The sequence below is a fragment of the Plectropomus leopardus genome, chromosome 17 (assembly GCF_026936395.1).
Source record: "Plectropomus leopardus strain MGB_pleo_1.0 chromosome 17, ASM2693639v1, whole genome shotgun sequence".
NCBI lineage: Eukaryota > Metazoa > Chordata > Actinopteri > Perciformes > Serranidae > Plectropomus > Plectropomus leopardus.
The window spans coordinates 10,717,507-10,736,674 of NC_142192.1; the positions used below are offsets into that span (position 1 = coordinate 10,717,507).

At 42.8% G+C, this 19,168-nt stretch overlaps 1 protein-coding gene across 2 annotated transcripts in view; it reads right to left on the bottom strand.

Annotated features, from left to right (window-relative positions):
- atxn1a (ataxin 1a) overlaps positions 1-19,168 on the bottom strand; it is a 135,964-nt gene that overhangs the window by 9,939 nt on the left and 106,857 nt on the right. Inside the window, exons 1-2 of one of the 2 annotated variants that reach the window (XM_042505916.2) lie at positions 13,704-14,026; positions 2,908-5,281 (exon numbers count right to left, since the gene is read on the bottom strand). In XM_042505916.2, the coding sequence (XP_042361850.2) occupies positions 2,908-4,758 (1,851 nt within the window). In that variant the 5' untranslated portion in view covers positions 4,759-5,281; positions 13,704-14,026. Of the gene's footprint in view, positions 1-2,907; positions 5,282-13,703; positions 14,027-19,168 lie in introns of those variants that run through there. The other variant, XM_042505915.2, reaches the window with a different exon arrangement.

A 19,168-nucleotide genomic window follows, 5' to 3' on the forward strand; every position in this document is an offset into this window, starting at 1 on the left:
AATCTAATTTTAGGAAACACACAAAAACTTTCTGCAGGACTGTGTGGGTGTTGCTTGATCAGATTTGGTTGACAGTTGACAGTATTTTTTTTTTTACAAACAAGGACAGAGGGATGGCGGCCTGTCGAAAACTACAAGGACTTTAATTGTGTCTAAATTTGGCCGAATGAAAGAACTATTGGGACATGCTGTCCTTAAACACAGCGAGACGATTATGTAATAACTCTGATTAGTTTGTTAGAGGCACAGCTGGAGAATGTTGGCATCACAGTAGAAAATTAATACAAATAGGGAGAAATGTCTTGCCGGCTAAATGGCTAAAAACTTTCAAGAGAAAAATGACCTAAAAAATGAAGGATTGTGGTCCATTAGACAAAATCAATGAAAAGGATGGAACGTATTCATGGTTAAGAGATTGGAATTCTGCAGTGTGAACTTGTAGCACTGATTGGGGGTCTGCATTGTCATTTGTATGTACGACAGAATGAACAGATGACAGATAGAAGCAGAGGAGGCTTTGAGATGTGAGGGGCAGAGCAAGGGAGAAAATAAACCTGAGGAGAAAGAAGATGAAAAGAAGGAAGCGCTGAAATATTGCAGAGAGAACGGGAAGGTGGGAGGGGAGGAAGTTACTGGGATGGAGATGAAAAGGCGAGTTTACAGAGGGAGGGAGGGTTGAACAAGAAGAGGAGTGAGGAAGTGAGTGTGAAAGAGAACAATGTCAAGAACGATACAAGCGTAAGATGTATCAAACACCCTCTCAAAGCAAACGTCAGGCAATATTTTCCCTCCCGTATTATGTAATTTTTGACTTCTCAGAGTGAGTCCTCTGAGTGTGGACTCAAAGCTGCTACCACCTCTCAGGGAAATAAAAAAAAAAAGTACGAGGAGCCACTGATGGAGTACAAGAGAGAGAGATATAAGTCTTTGAAAGATTGTCAGCTTTTGTGGGGTACAGTATCAAAGAGCAGCCGGGGGCGGGAGAGATGGTTAGAGATGTGCTGTGTGGGTGGACGAGTCACAGCGTGGACAGATGAAATAGATTAACTGGCTTTAACGCACACCCTCAAAGACGGTGAGAAGTGTGTGTTTGTGTTTGAAGAAGTTGGGACTAACCGGAGACAGAAAATAGATAAATCGAGGCGTAGTTTTAGATGTTCAGCGATTGCTGAGAGATTGGAGTTATAAAAGAGTGAGAGCTGTTTGTGACCTATGGAACCTCTCAGAGTACTACAGCAGAGTACTACATGAAGCAGCAGAAACGTGTACGAGTGAATTAACGTTCCTGGCTTTACTGAATACTTGATGAGTAGATTCCAACACTCGACTCTTTGAACTCCTCTAAAGCTCATAATGAGAACATGTTTGGAACATGACTGTCATTCTCGTACATTGAACGTAATTGCGGAGGGAGGAGCAGAGTCCTGTGAGATTCAGCATAAGAGAATCAGTAATAAGGGTGCAGCACAACACTTGTCATTCAACATTAATAACACCAGCCTGCATTAAAGCCCTCTTAGAGATCTTGTTGAAAGTCATCATTGACACTCACAGAGGCAAACTGTGAGTTAACACATAAACATAAGCAAAGATGAAGCAGTGAAACAATTGTTCAAATGAATCCCTTTTTTGTTGTTCATCTTCACTTTTTTTCATAAACTGTTTGAAATCACAGCAAGTGCAAATATTAAAGGGACAGTTTTACTTTCTTATCGGGGGTCAGACGAGAAGATCGATACCAACCTCATGTCTTTGCATTAACAAAGGAGACAGCACTATGAAATGATTAGCTTAGTGTGGCATAAAGACTGGAAGCCAACAGAACCAGTTAGGCTCCAAAGTTATGCCATAAACTACTACTTCTAGCTACTAACACTCCTAGGTATAAGGTATACTATGCAGGGACTGCCAGTTCCTGTTTGTAAACAATATCACAAGTGAAAAGGAAGTGAAAGCCAACCTCATACTTTCATACTTTCCTGTTGGATATGTGCTGCTTGTGATCTGGCAACTGGTACTGCAACTGGAAATTATTTTCATTGTAAATTAATTTATTCTCAATTAATTTATTAGCTGTTTGGTCCATAAAATGGCAGAAAATAGTGGAAAATGTGAATCAGTGTTTACCAAAGCTCCAAAAGACATCCTCAAATGTCTTGTTTTGTCCATGACACAAAGATGTTCAGTTTATTGTAAGAGGAGGAAAGAAACCAGACAAAAATGACATTTTAGAAACTGAGATCAGAGATTTTTTTACCTGTTCTTTAAAAATTATCAAAAGTAATTATCAAATTACTTGTAAATAATTCAATAGTTGACAACTGCTTGATCAATTGGTGCAGCTCTACTGGCACCTGGTTGCTGCCTTTTTATAAAGCCTCTTGCTTACCTTTGCACTGTGCTCAGAAACATCCCGACCACGGCGAAATAAGAAGACAATGAGAAAACAGGGAGAGAAGGACCGAGTCTCTGCAGATAAATGTTCCGCCACACATTTATAATGGACCCTAAGTGATGGCTATAGGGATTACTTCTGTATGAGTCTCTATATATTGTTTTTCAGAAAAATCCAGCAGAGAATACTTTCAATATTAAACATTTTGTATCCCTCATCATCTGAACACAATGTAGCTCTTCAGAGATTCAATTTGTGTAAGCATTAAAAAAAAAACAGATTAAATGTTAATAAGTGAGCTTTAGAGGTGGGTAGCTGAGTTCCTCAACTTGTGGATAAAGCCAGACTGCTGTTTGTGCTATGTTAGACTGATATCACCCTTGTGTCTGTGCATTAACTATAGAGCTAGAACCAGAAGTCAACCTGCCTAACTCTCACGAGAGAGTGAAGGTTGCATATTTCCCACATTTTAAAACCAATCCTTTAATAAAAGTTGCTCCGCTGTCTCTCACCTGTGCACGGTGCTCACCAACGGAGAACTGAACCACAGCAAAGTTGGGTGAGGTGTGGCTCCCTTCAATGCGCTCCACCGTGGATGAGTCGATCTTCAGCTCACTGCTGATTTCTGCGCTCTGGATGAAGTCCTCCGTCTTCAGGTCCTCCACACGTTTCAGCTCCCCGTCGGCCAGCTGGATAATAGAGCCCTTGATGAAATACGGGGGAAGCGAGGGGGGCACCACCCCACTGGATGGTGGAGGAGGAGCAGAGGGAGCCACCAGCCCCGGCGGAGCGGGTACAATGGGGAGATGGAGCTGGGCTTGGACCACTGCACCTGGAGCGGCCTGATGATACGAGCCACTGGCGGATTCTAGTGTTTCTCCTTTGGGGGCAGTGGCAGCGATGTATGTGTGTGGGAGTGTGTTAGGAAACGGTGCAGCTTGTGTGGTTGATGTTACGTGGGAGGTTACAGGTTCCACCGCGGTGACTCCGCCTCCACTAACAGGGATAATGACCTGTTGGGCGCCAGGAATGAGTAAGTGTTGTTGTAGGCTGGTGTGGTAGCTGATTGGCGTATGCTGGCTCCCACTGCCCCCTGCGATGTATCCAATGATGGGTGACTGAGGGTAGATACTGGTGGAGGGGAGCCCCATGGACAGTGACTCTGTGGCGCTGTGGGTGGTGTGGATAACGGTCTGGGGTGACACGGTGCTGACAGCAGCTTTCAGGCTGTCGACACTTAATGGGGGTGGAAACGTGAAAGAGGAGGTGGTGTTGGAGGAGGAGGGTGTACGATTGACAGGCTTGCCCAGGATGATGCCACCTTTCTCCAGGTGTGCGGAGGCAGAGGTTGTCAGCTTCTCAGGGCTGGCTCTAGGAGGTACCAGCTGGTGGTCCCCATGGCTGTTGGGCATTAGCATGAGTGAGGTTCTCAGCCCTGAGGGATCGTGGGTAGAGTAGTCTGAATGCACAACCAGCTGGCGGGTCTCGTAAGATGAAGTGGCGTCCCTTGATTTGCTCACCGGCTTAGAGAGGCTGGACTCTGGGGACGCTCCAAACCGCCGCCCCCTTTCCAGCTCTCCATTGTGGAGCTCTCTGGGTCTTGCACCTTCCTCTTTCCTAGTGGGTCCGTCCGTGTACTGCACCACAAGCTGGGACATCCCATGTCCTAAAGTGTGGTGGTGATGCAGTGACTGGGGAGGAAGGTGGATGCCTGCTTGGTGATGCGGTGACGGCACAGTCCGTGGGGAAGTTGACATTAGAACGTGGTGAGGGGCAGGGTCTGTAGAAGGGGGGGGCATGGAGGTGCGCCCCGTGGATGCTCTCTGCTGGTCGTGTTTGGAAGCGTGTGAAGGAGCGGAGACCGTCTCTGTGTGTGAGTGTCTCTGTGCGGCCAGAGAGGAGGACGAGGAGGAGAGGGGGGGAGGTGGAGGAGGAGGTGGAAGTAGTTGGGGGGAGATGTAGCCTGCGTACGGGGCGGTGTAGGGTGAGGCTATAAACTGCAGGTTGGGGGGCAGTTGGGCGTAATGGACAGTTCCTCCAACTGTGGACTGTGGCAGGGAGGACGTGTACACCGTAGGAAGAGATGAGACTAGCCTCAGCGAGGAAGAGGAGGATGAGGAGTCTGATGTGGAGAAAAGGGATTTATATTGGAGGCCGTCAGACTGACTGGAGCTACGGTGTCCACCCATGCCACTCTCATTCCCACCAGCCACGCTGGCAAGCCAGGCCATGTTCTCTGTGCGCTGGCTGTCGCTGGCAGGTGGGATGGTTGGTGAGCGATTGTCAGAAGGTAATGTGCTAGAGGGGATCTCCCTCTTCTTTGGGGGCAGACATTCATTACTGCGTTCCTGGTTGGACTTCATGCTGACTCTGCCTGATGTCCCTCAGCAGTACTTGCTATATCTTTTCTTTACTTTTTGACTTCTAAAGCTTTTTGTCTTTTTTTTGTTCTCTCCCACTCTGACTTTTTACTTCACCTTCCTGTCTCTTGTTCTCACTTTTGATGTTCTTGTCCCTTGCCTCGCTTTAATTAGCTATGTATTAACTTCCCAATCTTTTCTCTCTTTCCCTCTCTATCCAGTTCACCCAAGGCCGTTGATTATCAGGTCTTGATAACAAAGAAAATCCAGGCCCTAACAAGCAAGGTGAGGAAGGATTAAAGATGGAGATGAAGATATGGAGGGGTGGTTAAAGGGGAGGGGGGGTAGGGCGGTCTGTTTGGTCCAGAGGTCTTTAGCGGCTGGAGGGTGAGCTCAGTGTTGTAGGGGAGAGAGTCACGACGTCGCACCTGCTGCTGCCGCCGAGGACGACGGGGGGCCGAGTGCGTCGCACTTCATGCGGAATCATTTCCTTGCAAAAGCAAGCCTGCACACACCCAGCACAAACCTGTGGAAGAAAAGAGGCAGACAGTTAGGAGAAGGTTTCGATCTCAAACACATGAACAGGTAAGTACATACAAATTTAAGGATACTTATAGTTTTGTATGTGTGCCATATGTTTCCACCTATACAGCAACAAAAACCCTTTTTCCACCACCTGTTCAAGGTGGGAATATTGCGCCATTTTGTTCTGTATCGCTGAATGGGAGGACAGAGTATTCTTGTCATTAAGCCGGCGACAGAGGTAATAGCAGTTCTAAATTGAAGTCTGTGTAAAAGGGACAGCGACCGGCAAGATGGGACCAAGAGTGGGACGGGTGATGTTTTGACAGCATAATGGCAAAAATAAGGGACTTCCTAGTGGCCAATAGCACAATCTCTGTGTAAAAAGGGCTACAATGACAGGCTAAGCCACCAAATTCCTACTGTCTAACACTGCACAAGCGCATCAGATAATTGTTTTTCAATAAAAATGAAATAAGCTGACACACTGAATGCAGTGCATCATACAGTAAGTATCCCTGTTTTTTTGGGGGGTGGGGTGCCACAAAGGAGCTCTGCTGACATACACTGAGCCAAAATGAAATAAATAAAATATAAGTTCATGATTGCCTTAAGTTTTCAAAGTAAACGTAAATCTAAACTTTTGACTATTTGGTAATAACCATTTATTAACATCCATATATCAACTAAAACTACACTAGAACACTTTCTGAAACTGGGTTTACGTTATATTCAAAGACTAAAGGACAAACCCATGGTTCCAGCAAAAACAGGGCATGAAAATAAGAAACAAAACATAGTGGATCCCCATGTACAAGCAAATTATGTGCTGCACCAAGAGGTTTGGGGGCACAACAAGCAGCTCCAAGAAGAGAATCTGATGAGTGGTATGTTTTCTGCAATGAAGGTCGACAAACAGGCCATGAGCCAACAAAATGACAGCCTGCATCAACAAACTGTGGAGCTCAATCAACAGCGCCAAAACACAAGTGATGCCATGGACTTGACAACAAGGACGCTCCGCAACAAGACACTCAGGGCTTTTCAAGAAAAAAAAGCGGTTCAAAGGAACAACATTTATCTGAAGGATGAAAAAGCAGGCCATGAGCTGACAAAATGATGTGCTGCAACAAGGATATCAAGAGGTCAACTAACAAAAAACAAACAATCTGAAAATGGCTACACAGAAAACATGACTTTTGACTCCAGAGTGTATTGTAAAACTAGCTATTGTATAACTAACAGGTGGCAAGTTGGTTGGTATGTGTTGCCTCAACAGTGGGTGAGCAAAATGATGGGATTTCCAGAAGCTTGCACCCCTAACAATAATAATCTAAACAATTCCAAGAAGTTTCCGGCACCTGCTGGATATCTAATAACCAGTGTGTGCTGTACTCAGTGAAGTATGTGTGAGCGTGTACCACGTGTGTGTGTGTGTGTGTGTGTGTGTGTGTGTGTGCACCATCTGTTCGCGAGGACCCGCTGCTGCAAAAGATGGAAAGCTTGGTGTGAATCTCATAAATAATGTAGAAGCATTTCAAGCACATGCACCAACCCACACCCACACACATACTCTCAGCGACACACCACCTGACACCTGGGCGTATTCAATTATGCTGACACATGTTCTTTTCCTGACACACAGCTCAAGTTCACACACAAACACACACTCTCTCTTTCGGTGGAGCACAAAAGCACACATCCACCGCACTACTTAGAGACTCGTCACATTTGCACACTTGACAGAGGTGACCGAGTACTGGTTGACAAACACACGACAGACTTGCACTAAAAAATGCACAGCTGGCATAACTGTTGTTACAGCAACAACATGCTGACTGTAATACAAGGTTTGTCTCAGTTAAAAGTTTGCAAAGTCAGCAAGTTTACATTATCCTGTGCATTTCATGCAACTCTGAAATAAACAGAAATACTTGAGCATTACAGCAAAAAATAAAATGATTGTCTGAACCAAAAAGGAAGGAGTCATTATCTTACATCTAGTACTGTAAATGAATACATGTATAAACTAATAAATATTTGTTCGGTAAAATAAAGTCAAAAATGCATTTTCACTCTAAAATAAGTAATCATATAAAAAAAAATAAACACGTGAATTCCAGTCAAAGCTCTGTTTACACTTGTACAAGAGTTTTGGGTGATCAGTTAAGAAGCTCTAAGTACACGTATGAATGCACCCAATGAATCCTCAATGTGTCTTAAGATCCGAGGGCTAAGACCACATTTAGGGGTGGTCTGGGCCACATGAGGCCACATTCTTTTAGTAGTGTGTATGATCATGGGTCCTGGGCCACATTGAAAGAATGCCTACCTAATAAATCATTTATTTGTCACATGGAGTTATACAACATGCAACTCCAGTGAAATTGGAAATTTGTGCACTGTAATTTGGTCCTTTTATATTGGCAAAATGGATTCTCCAGGACTAAGTGAACATAAAACACACTGTCTGATTCCCATATAGGCCAAAAAGTCAGTACAACAGAAACTGGACGATTCTTACTGAAACCCAGGGCAACAGCAGTGACGGTGACAGAGTGTTACATGTTTATTTGCATACAGATCGGGAAAGGGATCACAAGTTGTCACATGAGACGCATGTGGAGACACATTCTAATGCCAGCTGTGAACAGACAGACATGGAGCTGTCCACTTGTGATCACCCAAGACAATATTAATAGAAAGTATAAACAGGATTATAGATTCTGTCTGTTGTGAACAACCCATAGAAGGCCTTTCTACACATCATCCAAATTCAGTGATCTAAGAAAACAATGAGGCTGAAAAATACGGAAAATCTACCAAAGTTGACGTAAAGATACTTTATGTTATTTGGTTAAAAAAGGCGGTAATATACATTTTCTAATAAAATTTGTTTATTAGTTTGCCCTCCACCGTTGCTCTACCAAGCAGTCGTGTGAGACGTATCTTCATACTGTTGAAGTATCTTGACGTAAAAATGGAAGCCTCTTGCGTGATATAATGCCCACAAAGCATTTTATTATTGTGCATTCAGAAACCCAGTAATTTATGCTGCTGGGTTAGAGACAAGAATATAAGACTTTGGTCGTTGCCAACGGTCCTCCTGTTGGTCCCCATAATGCCGCCTCTTTTATTGGTGATGACTCTGATTATCTGATCTCTGAGCTGCCAAGCCACAAAAGATTTCATCTTTCAACCAGAATGAATGGGTCAACACCTCCGAGACTTCCTGGGGCTTATTTGCTAATTCCTGCAGAGGGATACCAATTGCAGTTGTGTGTGTGTGTGTGTGTGTGTGTGTGTGTGTGTGTGTGTGTGTGTGTGTGCGTGTGTGTGCTCTATAGGACGAGGGACATCCTGCATCTCAAGCAGATTTCTGTGATTTAAGAAGTGTCGCATTGCTACTACAACACAACTGCAGAGACAGGCGTAGGAGTAAACACACACACATGCAAATTCACATATAGCACAAGAACACTAGCGTACACACATACAGGCTTTGTTTTATTGTAGTGAGCACACACATTTTCTCAAGCACGCACCATCTGTTCAATCAAGCAGGCATGACTCAGAGGTGTGTTGATCGGTGAGCTTTTAGCACTGAGATGCACTCTTCTTTGCCTCTCCCTCCTTCACTCTACCTCCGCTCGACTCCTCTCCTGCCTCAGCCTGTCCACCTCTCCTTCCTCATAACTCCATTCTCAATTATCATTCTTCCATCTACTGGTTTTATGTCCTTAATCGTCTGTCTCTCTTTGCTTCTTCTCTCTTGGCATCCTTTCACATTAATGTCCTACTTGTCTCTCCTGTACTGCCTCTCATTCAGCGTTCTGTTACCGCCGTGTCAAAATATACAGTCAGTATAGATAGATTTAAAAGAAAATAAGCCAAACTCATATTCAACAAGCTGTTGCTCAAATTAAAACTTTGAGATAGGAGAAATATTATGTGTCTGAGAGCTCTCAGATCAGAGACATTTCATATCAGCTGTCACATCAAACACTGACAGTGTCTGTACATCAGCCGCAGATCTGTTCATGCTGCCATCTATGGTTGCTTTTATCTTCAGAGCGGGGCACAGTATTTCTGACAGTTCACTCTGGCATGTGAAAAGGGTTCCTGAGACTATCAGGAGAAATATTATAGGCATTGTGTAATGGGAAACATTGTACTGTTATTGTTACAGTGTTTGCAAAAAAGCAGAAATTGCTATTAGCAAGATTGTCTTTGCAACAGAGGAGGTGTATATGACTACACAAGTGTTTTGTCATCTTGCGAGGCTGCTGAGGTACAGTATATGATAGGAAATTTGCTCAAAGTAGGAAAATAAGAATTTAACCTGCAATAACTGACTTTTAGCCATATGGGGGCAGCAGAAACAAGCAGCAAACATAACTGATGTATTTAATGAAGTTGATATACTAAACTTAACAAATGTGAGACCAATATTCACCTTCCTTTTAAGCTCTATGTCAGTATCAACCAGCTTCTGAAAGAAATATCTGGGTCTTTAGCAGCTAAATGCTGTTATGTTCACCACTTTGTCTCTAACTCTGTTTGCTGTTTGGTGCTGTGAAGGTAGAGACATTGGGATTTAACAGGGCTGCACAATTTATTGAAATATTATCAAAATTGCACTATGGCTAAGTGCAAGATCAAAATTATAGGAGCTGCAATTATTTGGTAAAGATAAAACATGCCACAATATATCATAAATGAAAGACTGTGGTGCTACACAGATTCCTTCGCCCATAAATCATATTTCAAAAGAAAGGGAATGTGCCTGTTTTGTACAGACCCTAACGAAAATCCCATCTTTTTTTAAAATCATTTCTGGGGGGGTTAAAATTATGCAAAAAAATATCTATTTTCACTAAATTTGTGAAGAGACGGGTCACCTAGTCATTTGATTCATCGTTAATATGAAAATATTAATAAGAGCAGCTTAGTAACTAAAATACTGCAGATCAAACATACAGTACATTCAAACAAATACACATACAATAATCCTGAGGAAAATGTGAACTTTCAAACTATGGTACTCTCTTCTCTACTTTATCCTGCAGTGTTAGTGACAGAAAGAAAGAAAATAAAGAAACTGTGCTGAAAGTGAGGGAGAAGCATAGACTGTAATGGACGTAGCTACCATGGCATCACCTACTGGTTTGTGGAGTTATATTTAGAAGCCTCTAGTCTGAAATTCTGTCTGCTTTTTGGAGCTGGAAGTGACCGTGTTTGGACGAGAGGGTGGCGCTGTGGAGGAGCAAGGTGTGGATCTGACTGAGAGCCTGACGACACTATCCATTGACAACATGTCACTTAAAGCAGCCGATTTAAATTATGCATAACTTTAAGCCTTAAAAACATTTAATAGCTATATACAAATTTAACCCCTGTACTACTATCATAAATCAGCTACAAGAGCAAGCTATATAGATCAAAACAGTTTCTTGTAAGAGTTGTTTATTTCTGCTGTAAAGTTGGGCACTTTAGCATAAGCATGTATGAGGATTGACTCAAAGGTTGGCGCCTGGGGAGAGAGATGGAGTGAAAGTAGAGAACAAGACTCCATGCGGGCATTATTCCCTCTTTATTAACCCTTCGAGCACGCAGGTCAGAAAACTTTAGTATTTTGAACAAAGAAAAAAAAACAGCCCAGTTAATGAAGGAAGACTGAAGGGAATTGACAGAGGGATTCAAGGGATGGATAAAGAAAAGCAGGAATGCAAAAAAGATGGGAGAACAGGGGTAGGGAGTGAGGAAAGGCTTGGGACACATGGGAGAGAGAAAGAGAGGGGAGCTTAACTGACCTACATTGCAAAAAGAGAGAGCGTATTGCTTCACTGAAACTGACACTCAAACACACATTCACTGAAAAGCTATGCCACCTGAATCTTGCTGAGTTTGCAGCGTGTGTGTGTGTGTGTGTGTGTGTGTGTGCGTGTGTCTGCGTGTGTGTGTGAGAGAGTGAGAATGAATGAATGTGTGTGTTGATATCAGATGACCCGTAACCCAAGCCGTCTGTCCTCCATGTGCTTCAGGCTCTCTCTCTCTGTCTCTCTCACTCACACACACACACACACACACACATGCATTCACAAACACAATGATCCACCTCACCACAGTCTGTGTGAGCATGTGTGAGTCAGTAACCTGAATCGTTCACTCGTGCATTATACTATTGTCCTTCTATGGTCAAAACAGTGGAGGTGTGTATCTGTCATCCTTTCTTTCCTTCACACTCAAACACACACACACACACACACACACACACACACACACACACACACACATACATACATAGTAGCCTCTACTGGATGAATTGTGAAGTATTCATACTGTCTGATGTTTGTGATTAAAACTCCACAGGGACACAAATCAAACCAATCCTTCATGTATAAATTATGTATAAAAATGACATTTTCAAAGTTACACTTATACACATTATACTCTCTAACTGATGCATTTAACTTATATGGAAATCTATAATTTATAAATGCTTCTACTTTTTTCAAGCAGTAATGGGGTGTCCTGTGGAAATGGCGCCAGTGGTATGGCCGACAGCACTGTAACTACAGTCATTTACTACAATTATGAACTGTTTACAGCAGCAACAGACATTCAGAGACACAAACACTGGGTTTCACAGTTCTACGGGACATCTCTAAGCAACCAGTATTGAGCTTTTGTTGATGCTTTTGTTGATGCTATCAACTCTGCAGCTTTAGTTTTTAGCAAAAGCTATTGTGTAATCATATGGTGATATGTCCCGTCCCCTGACAAAATCCATGTTACTTCCCTTATAGGCTACAGTCATAAACTTCTATGAAAATACCTTTATGTCATGTTTGCTGGAACTGTCATAATATTCTAAAAAAAGTACATGAGATAGATAGTCTATGCAAAATCATGTCCAACTGCTTCTATTGGCATTCACCTAAAATCTACCACAGTGCACCAAAAAACAAAAAACAAGCAGAGGCGCTGAGTCTCTAATGTTGCTGTCAATTATGTCACTGCTTGTCAACTTTGGTCAAACTGTCAAACCAGGCAACGCTGATCAATATGAATCAAGATTCTGTTATTACATTAACTATTTCTTACTGTTCACAATTATTTAAGACAGATATTTTAATGCACTGTTTACCTGTAAAATGAGAGAGTTAGTGATTTGACAGCCATGTTGGGAACAGTTGACCAAAGTACTAAGCAACCCCCACAACGGGACCGACTTTCTCATTGTACAGCTAAACAGTACACTAAAATAAGTTTTGGAAAACATTTGAGGAGGAGAAATAGGCAAAGCAGTCACAGAATTTTTATTTAATCTTCAAACCAACCATCTTCCATCTTCAAACCAACATTTTATCTACAAAAGCCCTCTCATAAATGCTCTAATAATATCAAAACTGTTGTGAATTTGCTATGTATGTCTGTTGTATGTGTGTGTGTGTGTGTGTGTGTTTGTATGTGTGCGTGCATGATTGCCCAGTCATAATCATAATCATGATCAAAGGGATAAGTCCAACGTGATGTGTTATCTCACTGCTAAATATAGATCAACTGGAAAGTACAGTGTTGCTGCAGGCTTATACTTCTCTGTCTCTCTCTTCTTCTCTATTTCTTCTATGTCTCTCTGTAGTTTTCTTTCCTGTGGGTGTGTGTGTGCATGTGTTTGCGTCTGCATACGTGTGTGCGTGTGGCGTGCACAGTATGGGGACCCTTGCCAGACTGGGAACTCTGACAAGGCTGCCACTTTATTCCCTGTCACTCTCTGCTAGTGATTACACACAAACAACAACAAACACACACACACGGGAGTATGGTCAGATAGTGAGGGAGTAATGGAGGATCTGCCATTGACAGATGGAGATGGAGACGGAGAGTTAGAGAAGCAGGGGGAAGAGGAGAGGGAGGGGTGAAAAAGGGAAGCAAGAGCAAGTGAGAGAGAGAGAGAGAGAGAGAGTGGTTAAGAGTTACACAAACAAAGAGAGAGAGCTGGAGAGAAACAAATGACTGTGAGAAAAAGAGAGCGAGAGTCTCTTTTGGAAAACAAACACTTAGGCAACGTTGCATGACTTGCACTTTCTCACCCCTCAACAACCCTGAGGGTGGGTGGGTGGCGAAGGGGGAGACAGACAGACAGTCAGGGAGAGCCTGAGAAAGAAAAGAGCCAACAGAAAGGGAGGAATGAGAGAAATGTGAGAGCAGAAGAGAAGCAGGGAGGGGAGACACTTCAGGACGACGGGCGAATGGTAGAAACAAGCGACGACGATTGTAGGAGAAACTAGGGCAGACGCAGTACGCACTTACAAATGACATACTGTGATAGAACAAGACAAGCTCACACACACACACACTCTCTCTCGCTCCCACACACACTTCATTCAGAGCGAGCGCAAAACTGTGTGAAGTGTACTTACCATGGTAGCAGGAGTAGCCCACTCCTGCTGCATGCTCTCTCTCCCCCTCTCATTCCTCTCCTCCTTTAACTCCTCTCTTCTCCTGCTCTGCCGTGTCCCTTGTAAAGCACCCTGAGTCTCTCCCTCCGTCTCCCTCTCTCCCCCTCAAGCGGAAAATCCCGAGCTGATTCAGTGTACTTGTGCTACAAACTGCTCTCGGCCTTTCTCACCCCCCCTCCCCAAACACACACTCTCTCTCTCACACACACACACACACACACACACACACACACACACACACCTAAATCTTGACAGCGAGGCAGGAAGCTCCCTCACTACCACTAATACACAGCACTCAGGTGATCTCACACACACACACACACACACACACACACACACACATAAAATTGGTAGCACACACTTGCACACGCCCACAGGGAGGGAGTCCCGCATGCAGAGCTCCAACGTGTATTATGCAAGGGGCTGAATGTGAGCCAGAGCTCTCACACTGTCTGCCCTACACACACACACACACACACACACACACACACACACACACACACACACACACACACACATACAGAGGGCCCCTCCCACGGTTCGCTCGGCCAACTTCATCAGGTATTCATTCAAAAAACACACACACGCCAGCTGGCTGCACGCCCAGAGACCGCTTACAAGCAGCAAAAGAGAACGAGAGAGGGAGAGGGAGGGAGAGAGAGAGAGGGAGAGGGTGGGAGGTTGTTACAGTGAGAAGGGCAGAGAGGGGGAGTGTGGAACAGATAAAGAGGGAGGGAGAGAGTGAGCAGTAGAGATTATAGAGAGAGAGAGTACATGAAAGAGTGACACATGGACAACTCTTGTAGACACACAGATATGCATGTATCTATGGCTGAAACGATTATTAAACTCGTTTTTTTTATCAAATTACTGAAGAATCATGGCCCATAAAATGTCAAATAATGGTGACAAGTTTGTCACTATTCTCTAGAGTCCAGGGGGATGTTTTCAAATTGTTTCTTTTCTTGTCACATTCGAGAAGCTGGAACCAGAGACTGAATGGCACTTTTTACTATAAATGTTGACAAATTATCAATTAATATTCTGTCAGTCAACAATCAGATTAGTTGACAAATCGTTTCAGGATTAAGTGGAGCAGACAGAAAGACAACAAGATGACTAGTTGCTCTGTGTAATCGAATGTAGATCATAAAAGCGTGTCGGGTGCCCTTGGAAAAAAGACAAAAAAAATCCAGGCACTCAAAAAATATTTATTGACGTGGAAAGAAACACTAAAAAAGTTTTAATGTAGTGGCTAAATCATTGAAAGTGGCAATAATGTGCAAAAAAATGTGTGTAAAAAAGCCCCAGAAACATGCATAAGTATGACGCATTAAACGTCTAGAGATAAAAGTCAAAGAGATATCCATTATACATGCAGATAATTACACTAAATCCATCCACTCTCACATGTGCAAGCACACTCTTTTGTCATTACAGAACAAAGAGATCAGCCACTATCTATTTTCCTCTATTGCAGGCACAGTAGGTGTTATCCTCAGATTCCACGAGGCTGCACTTCCCACTTTCCACCACTAGATGTCATGACTGATTCCCTCACGGACAGCGTACAGCAGTCTATTTCCGTTAGTTAGCTGACCTAGTTAAAAGACCATTTGGAAGTAAATATAGATGAAATGTGCTCCTCAATGCTAAGAGATGAAGCACGCACAGAGAAGAAGTGAGCACTCACTCATGAGATGATAACACACACACACATAGACATGCACACACACACCAATGCAGAACTGTAATAATTCCCACTGGACCAAATGGGTCTAAACATGCACTAAAAACACATCCTGTTTGTGTTGGTTGGTCTTCCTGTCAGCTTGATATCAATCATGATGTTCAGCGTTGGATAATCATGGAGTGTTTAACTACTGCAGGGCAGGAGATATTTCAAAGTTTGCTTTTTGGTGCCCAGAACTAACTAACAAACTGTGTCCAGAAAGGGTCGGCTGGATAAGAGGATTGAAAAGTAGTAATCTGAGTGTTCTTTGTGCTCTTTTTATTTTATTTTGGGAGGCATTTTGGGTGATAAGCACTCAGAGCAATGATGTTTCACATTGTTTATTTCTCTTCTTGAAATTTGTGATGGGGAAGTTTGACTTTCTGGAGATAATGCTCAACGTTGTTAGTTGTTGTTGCTCATATTGGAGACACAGTTCCTAATTTGCTACAGCACCGTGCCAACAAATCGCAAAATTTCCTTCCTGTTTTGAAACGACACCACGCACTTGTTTAAAAACATATATTTCTATTATGAAATATAGGGCTTGCTGGTGCACTCTTGAAAGTTATAACAGTAAAAAGAAGCATATCTTTTACCAATGTGTTTCAAATACATTGCAAACAAGTTATAAAAGAGCATTGTCTAAGTTAAAGCTTACAGTAAGAGACAAGGATGCAGAGAGACAGAACAACGAGGGCAAAAGTAAAGAAAAGACACAGACAGAGATACTTTATAAACACACAAGAATGAGACACAGACAAAAAGCTAAATCAGAAGAGACTGAGAGTACACCAGACGAGACGGTGTATTTGTTTCACAGTTGTTTCCGTTGCCTTGGCAGCTAATTGGAGCCTCTCGGCATTTAATCATAATTCATTTGTGTGGGTTTGTTTACAATCTGCCGTCAAGTGAAAGCAGTGCAAGAGAGCAAGAGGGGGTGGAGAACAGGCACAAAGAGACGAGGAAAGAGAGAATCAGTTATAAGAAAACACATTTTCTTTGAATGGTGATTTTAGCCCTGTTTCAGTAATGTCTTTTTGTTCAGTTGGTCTGTCTCTACATATAAAACGATCTCAGTCCAGTCAAGGAGGCCGCACTTCAACACCCCTCCATCATTTCTGAAAACCTCCAACTCCAACCCATACTCTAGAACCACATAAATATCTAGTTTATTCACTTTTTCCCCAATGTCTGACCATTTTCACCAGGAGACCTGTTTTGGTTGGATGCAAATAACTGCAGATCATCACTAAATGTCTAGAATATCACTACTTGATCATAATTTGGTAATATCAGATGTCAACACTTCAGTGAAATCCATGTTTTATAGTCCCTGGGCTTATAAAGCTGTTACCTCCTCACAATTTACATCTCCACTTCATGACTGATAGACTTTGTGTGTATCAAATGAATTCACTAAGGCCTCTTTAATATGGTTGGGTATGAAAACATCATGGCAAACTTGATGAATGGTGACATCCCAAATTTTTCCATAAAGAGATATTGCAATTATGCAGAATCTGTAGGTGACAGGACTACATAATAACCTGTAGTACAGCCAGCCACCAGAGGTCAATCAAGATGTTTTGGCTTCACTTTTGAGAAGTCATGTCATCCATCTTTATCAGTGCTGGGAGTAACTAGTCACATAAAGTTAATTGTGATTGGTTACTGTGAACAAAGTAACTAAATTTGAGTTAGAATGAAAATGTTGGTGATTACAAAGGGGTAACACGAGAATATTCTTTTAAGTAAAAAGTTTAAATGCAGAAGACAACATTCATTCAGTTGGAACGTCTTCTTTTGTCATAGCCTATTTTCAGACATTTTTTAGCTTTATAGCCCATTGTTTGAAAAATAATTCTTTGATGAAGCAATTTAAATATTTGATTACTTATCACATTTAAACAGGGTAGCTAGTAATCTGGAACCTATTGCATTTCAAAATGAACCTTTCCAACACCAGTCTTTTTGGACACTGGGGCTGACTAAAGTGAGTTTCAATCATGATACAGGCAAAATAATTATTAACTCATGACACCAAAACTCAGTCAATAACCACCTCCCAACAGGAATTAATGTATTGTTAAGTACAGTAAAATCATCCTCAGCTCTGCTCTCTTCTTCATTTCTGTCTTTCTCCGAAAAACAGGCTCAGCCAGAGCCAGTCACTAAGGAAACTGATGAAAAGCTTCTATATATACTCACACCTATATACATATCACAGACGGCTCCCTCCCTCTCACACACACAGATACTGACTCTCCCACTCTCTCAGTCGCCCCCACAGACTTCAAATACACTGTGGTTACGACAACACAACCGCACACACACTATCCATCTATCTGTCTCTGTCGGAGAAAGTCTCAGCTCTCTTGTTTATCCATGTCTTTCCATCTGTCTGTGTGTGTGCGTGTGTGTGTGTGTGTGTGTGTGTGTGTGTGTGTGTGTGTGTGTGTGTGTGTGTGTGTGTGTGTGTGTGTGTGTGTGTGTGTGTGTGTGTGTGTGTGTGTGTGTGTGTGTGTGTGTGTGTGTGTGTGTGTGTGTGTGTGTGTGTGTGTGTGTGTGTGTGTGTGTGTGTGAGTGTGAGTGAGTGAGAGAGACAGCAGGTGCAGAGCCATCTAATGGTCACAAACACCCACAAATGAACTCTGCAAGGCTGGCTTTACAAAGTCACGCCCTTATTACAACACCTTTATCACATCATGTCCACTCTCTCCTCACAATCTATCATTCATAACCTTTTTGTAATCGTTACATAATTGTTTCAACAGTGCCCCATGCATCGTGCACACAAATATCTCTCACTTTGCGTACCCCTTCACCTCTCTGCCTCTGTCACAAACCCTCTGCCAGGCTGTGTTAACTTGCTGGCAGTGTAGTGTGCTACTTCAGCCCAAGCCACATCCCATTCACAAACCTACTAATCCACACACACTATTAGATCCCTGCTAGTCACACACACATACAAAGAAGTGTGCATGTGTGAGTGTGTATCTGTGTGTGTGCAGGATTAGGGAGGGACTGGAATGGATGGGCAAATCACTGCTAAGCTCCTCTATTGCTGTATAATCCTACTGAGTACACACGCAGACGCACAAATGCGTAAATTTGCATTCAGATGTGCACATGTGCACACACACGCGCGCGCGTGCACGCAAACATGAACTGGTGCTCTCTCTCTCACTCTTTCATTTTAACACACATACAAAGCATGCATTCGCAAACACCCACACACACAAACAATAGCAGCCATCGCAGACACTCAGACACACAAATGCGCAGGCAAAAGTCCAACACACTCATTCAAGGGCAAACGCAGACATAAACACCCAAATATTATTTCAAAAAGTGTTTATAATCCTGTTCAGAGAATGTGTGTTACTGCACAAAAGGAGTATGGGAGACTTGTAGGAGGAGAGGCAGAAGCAGGGAGAAAAAAGGGGAAAGAGAAAAGTAAAGGACAGAAAAGAAGAGCGAGAGAAAAGGGAGAGATAAATGTAATTCGAACTCCATTCATCATTACACCATCGACTCATTCACTCTACCCACACAGCTATCACCTCTTTGTCTGGTCCTTCAACATAGGAGCCTCACATGTAGGGTAGCAACTGTGTAAGATTTTCACAGCTCGGTAGCTGTCTCAGAAAATATCACAGTTTCAGTGTGTAACAATGACCCTCGAAGGAAT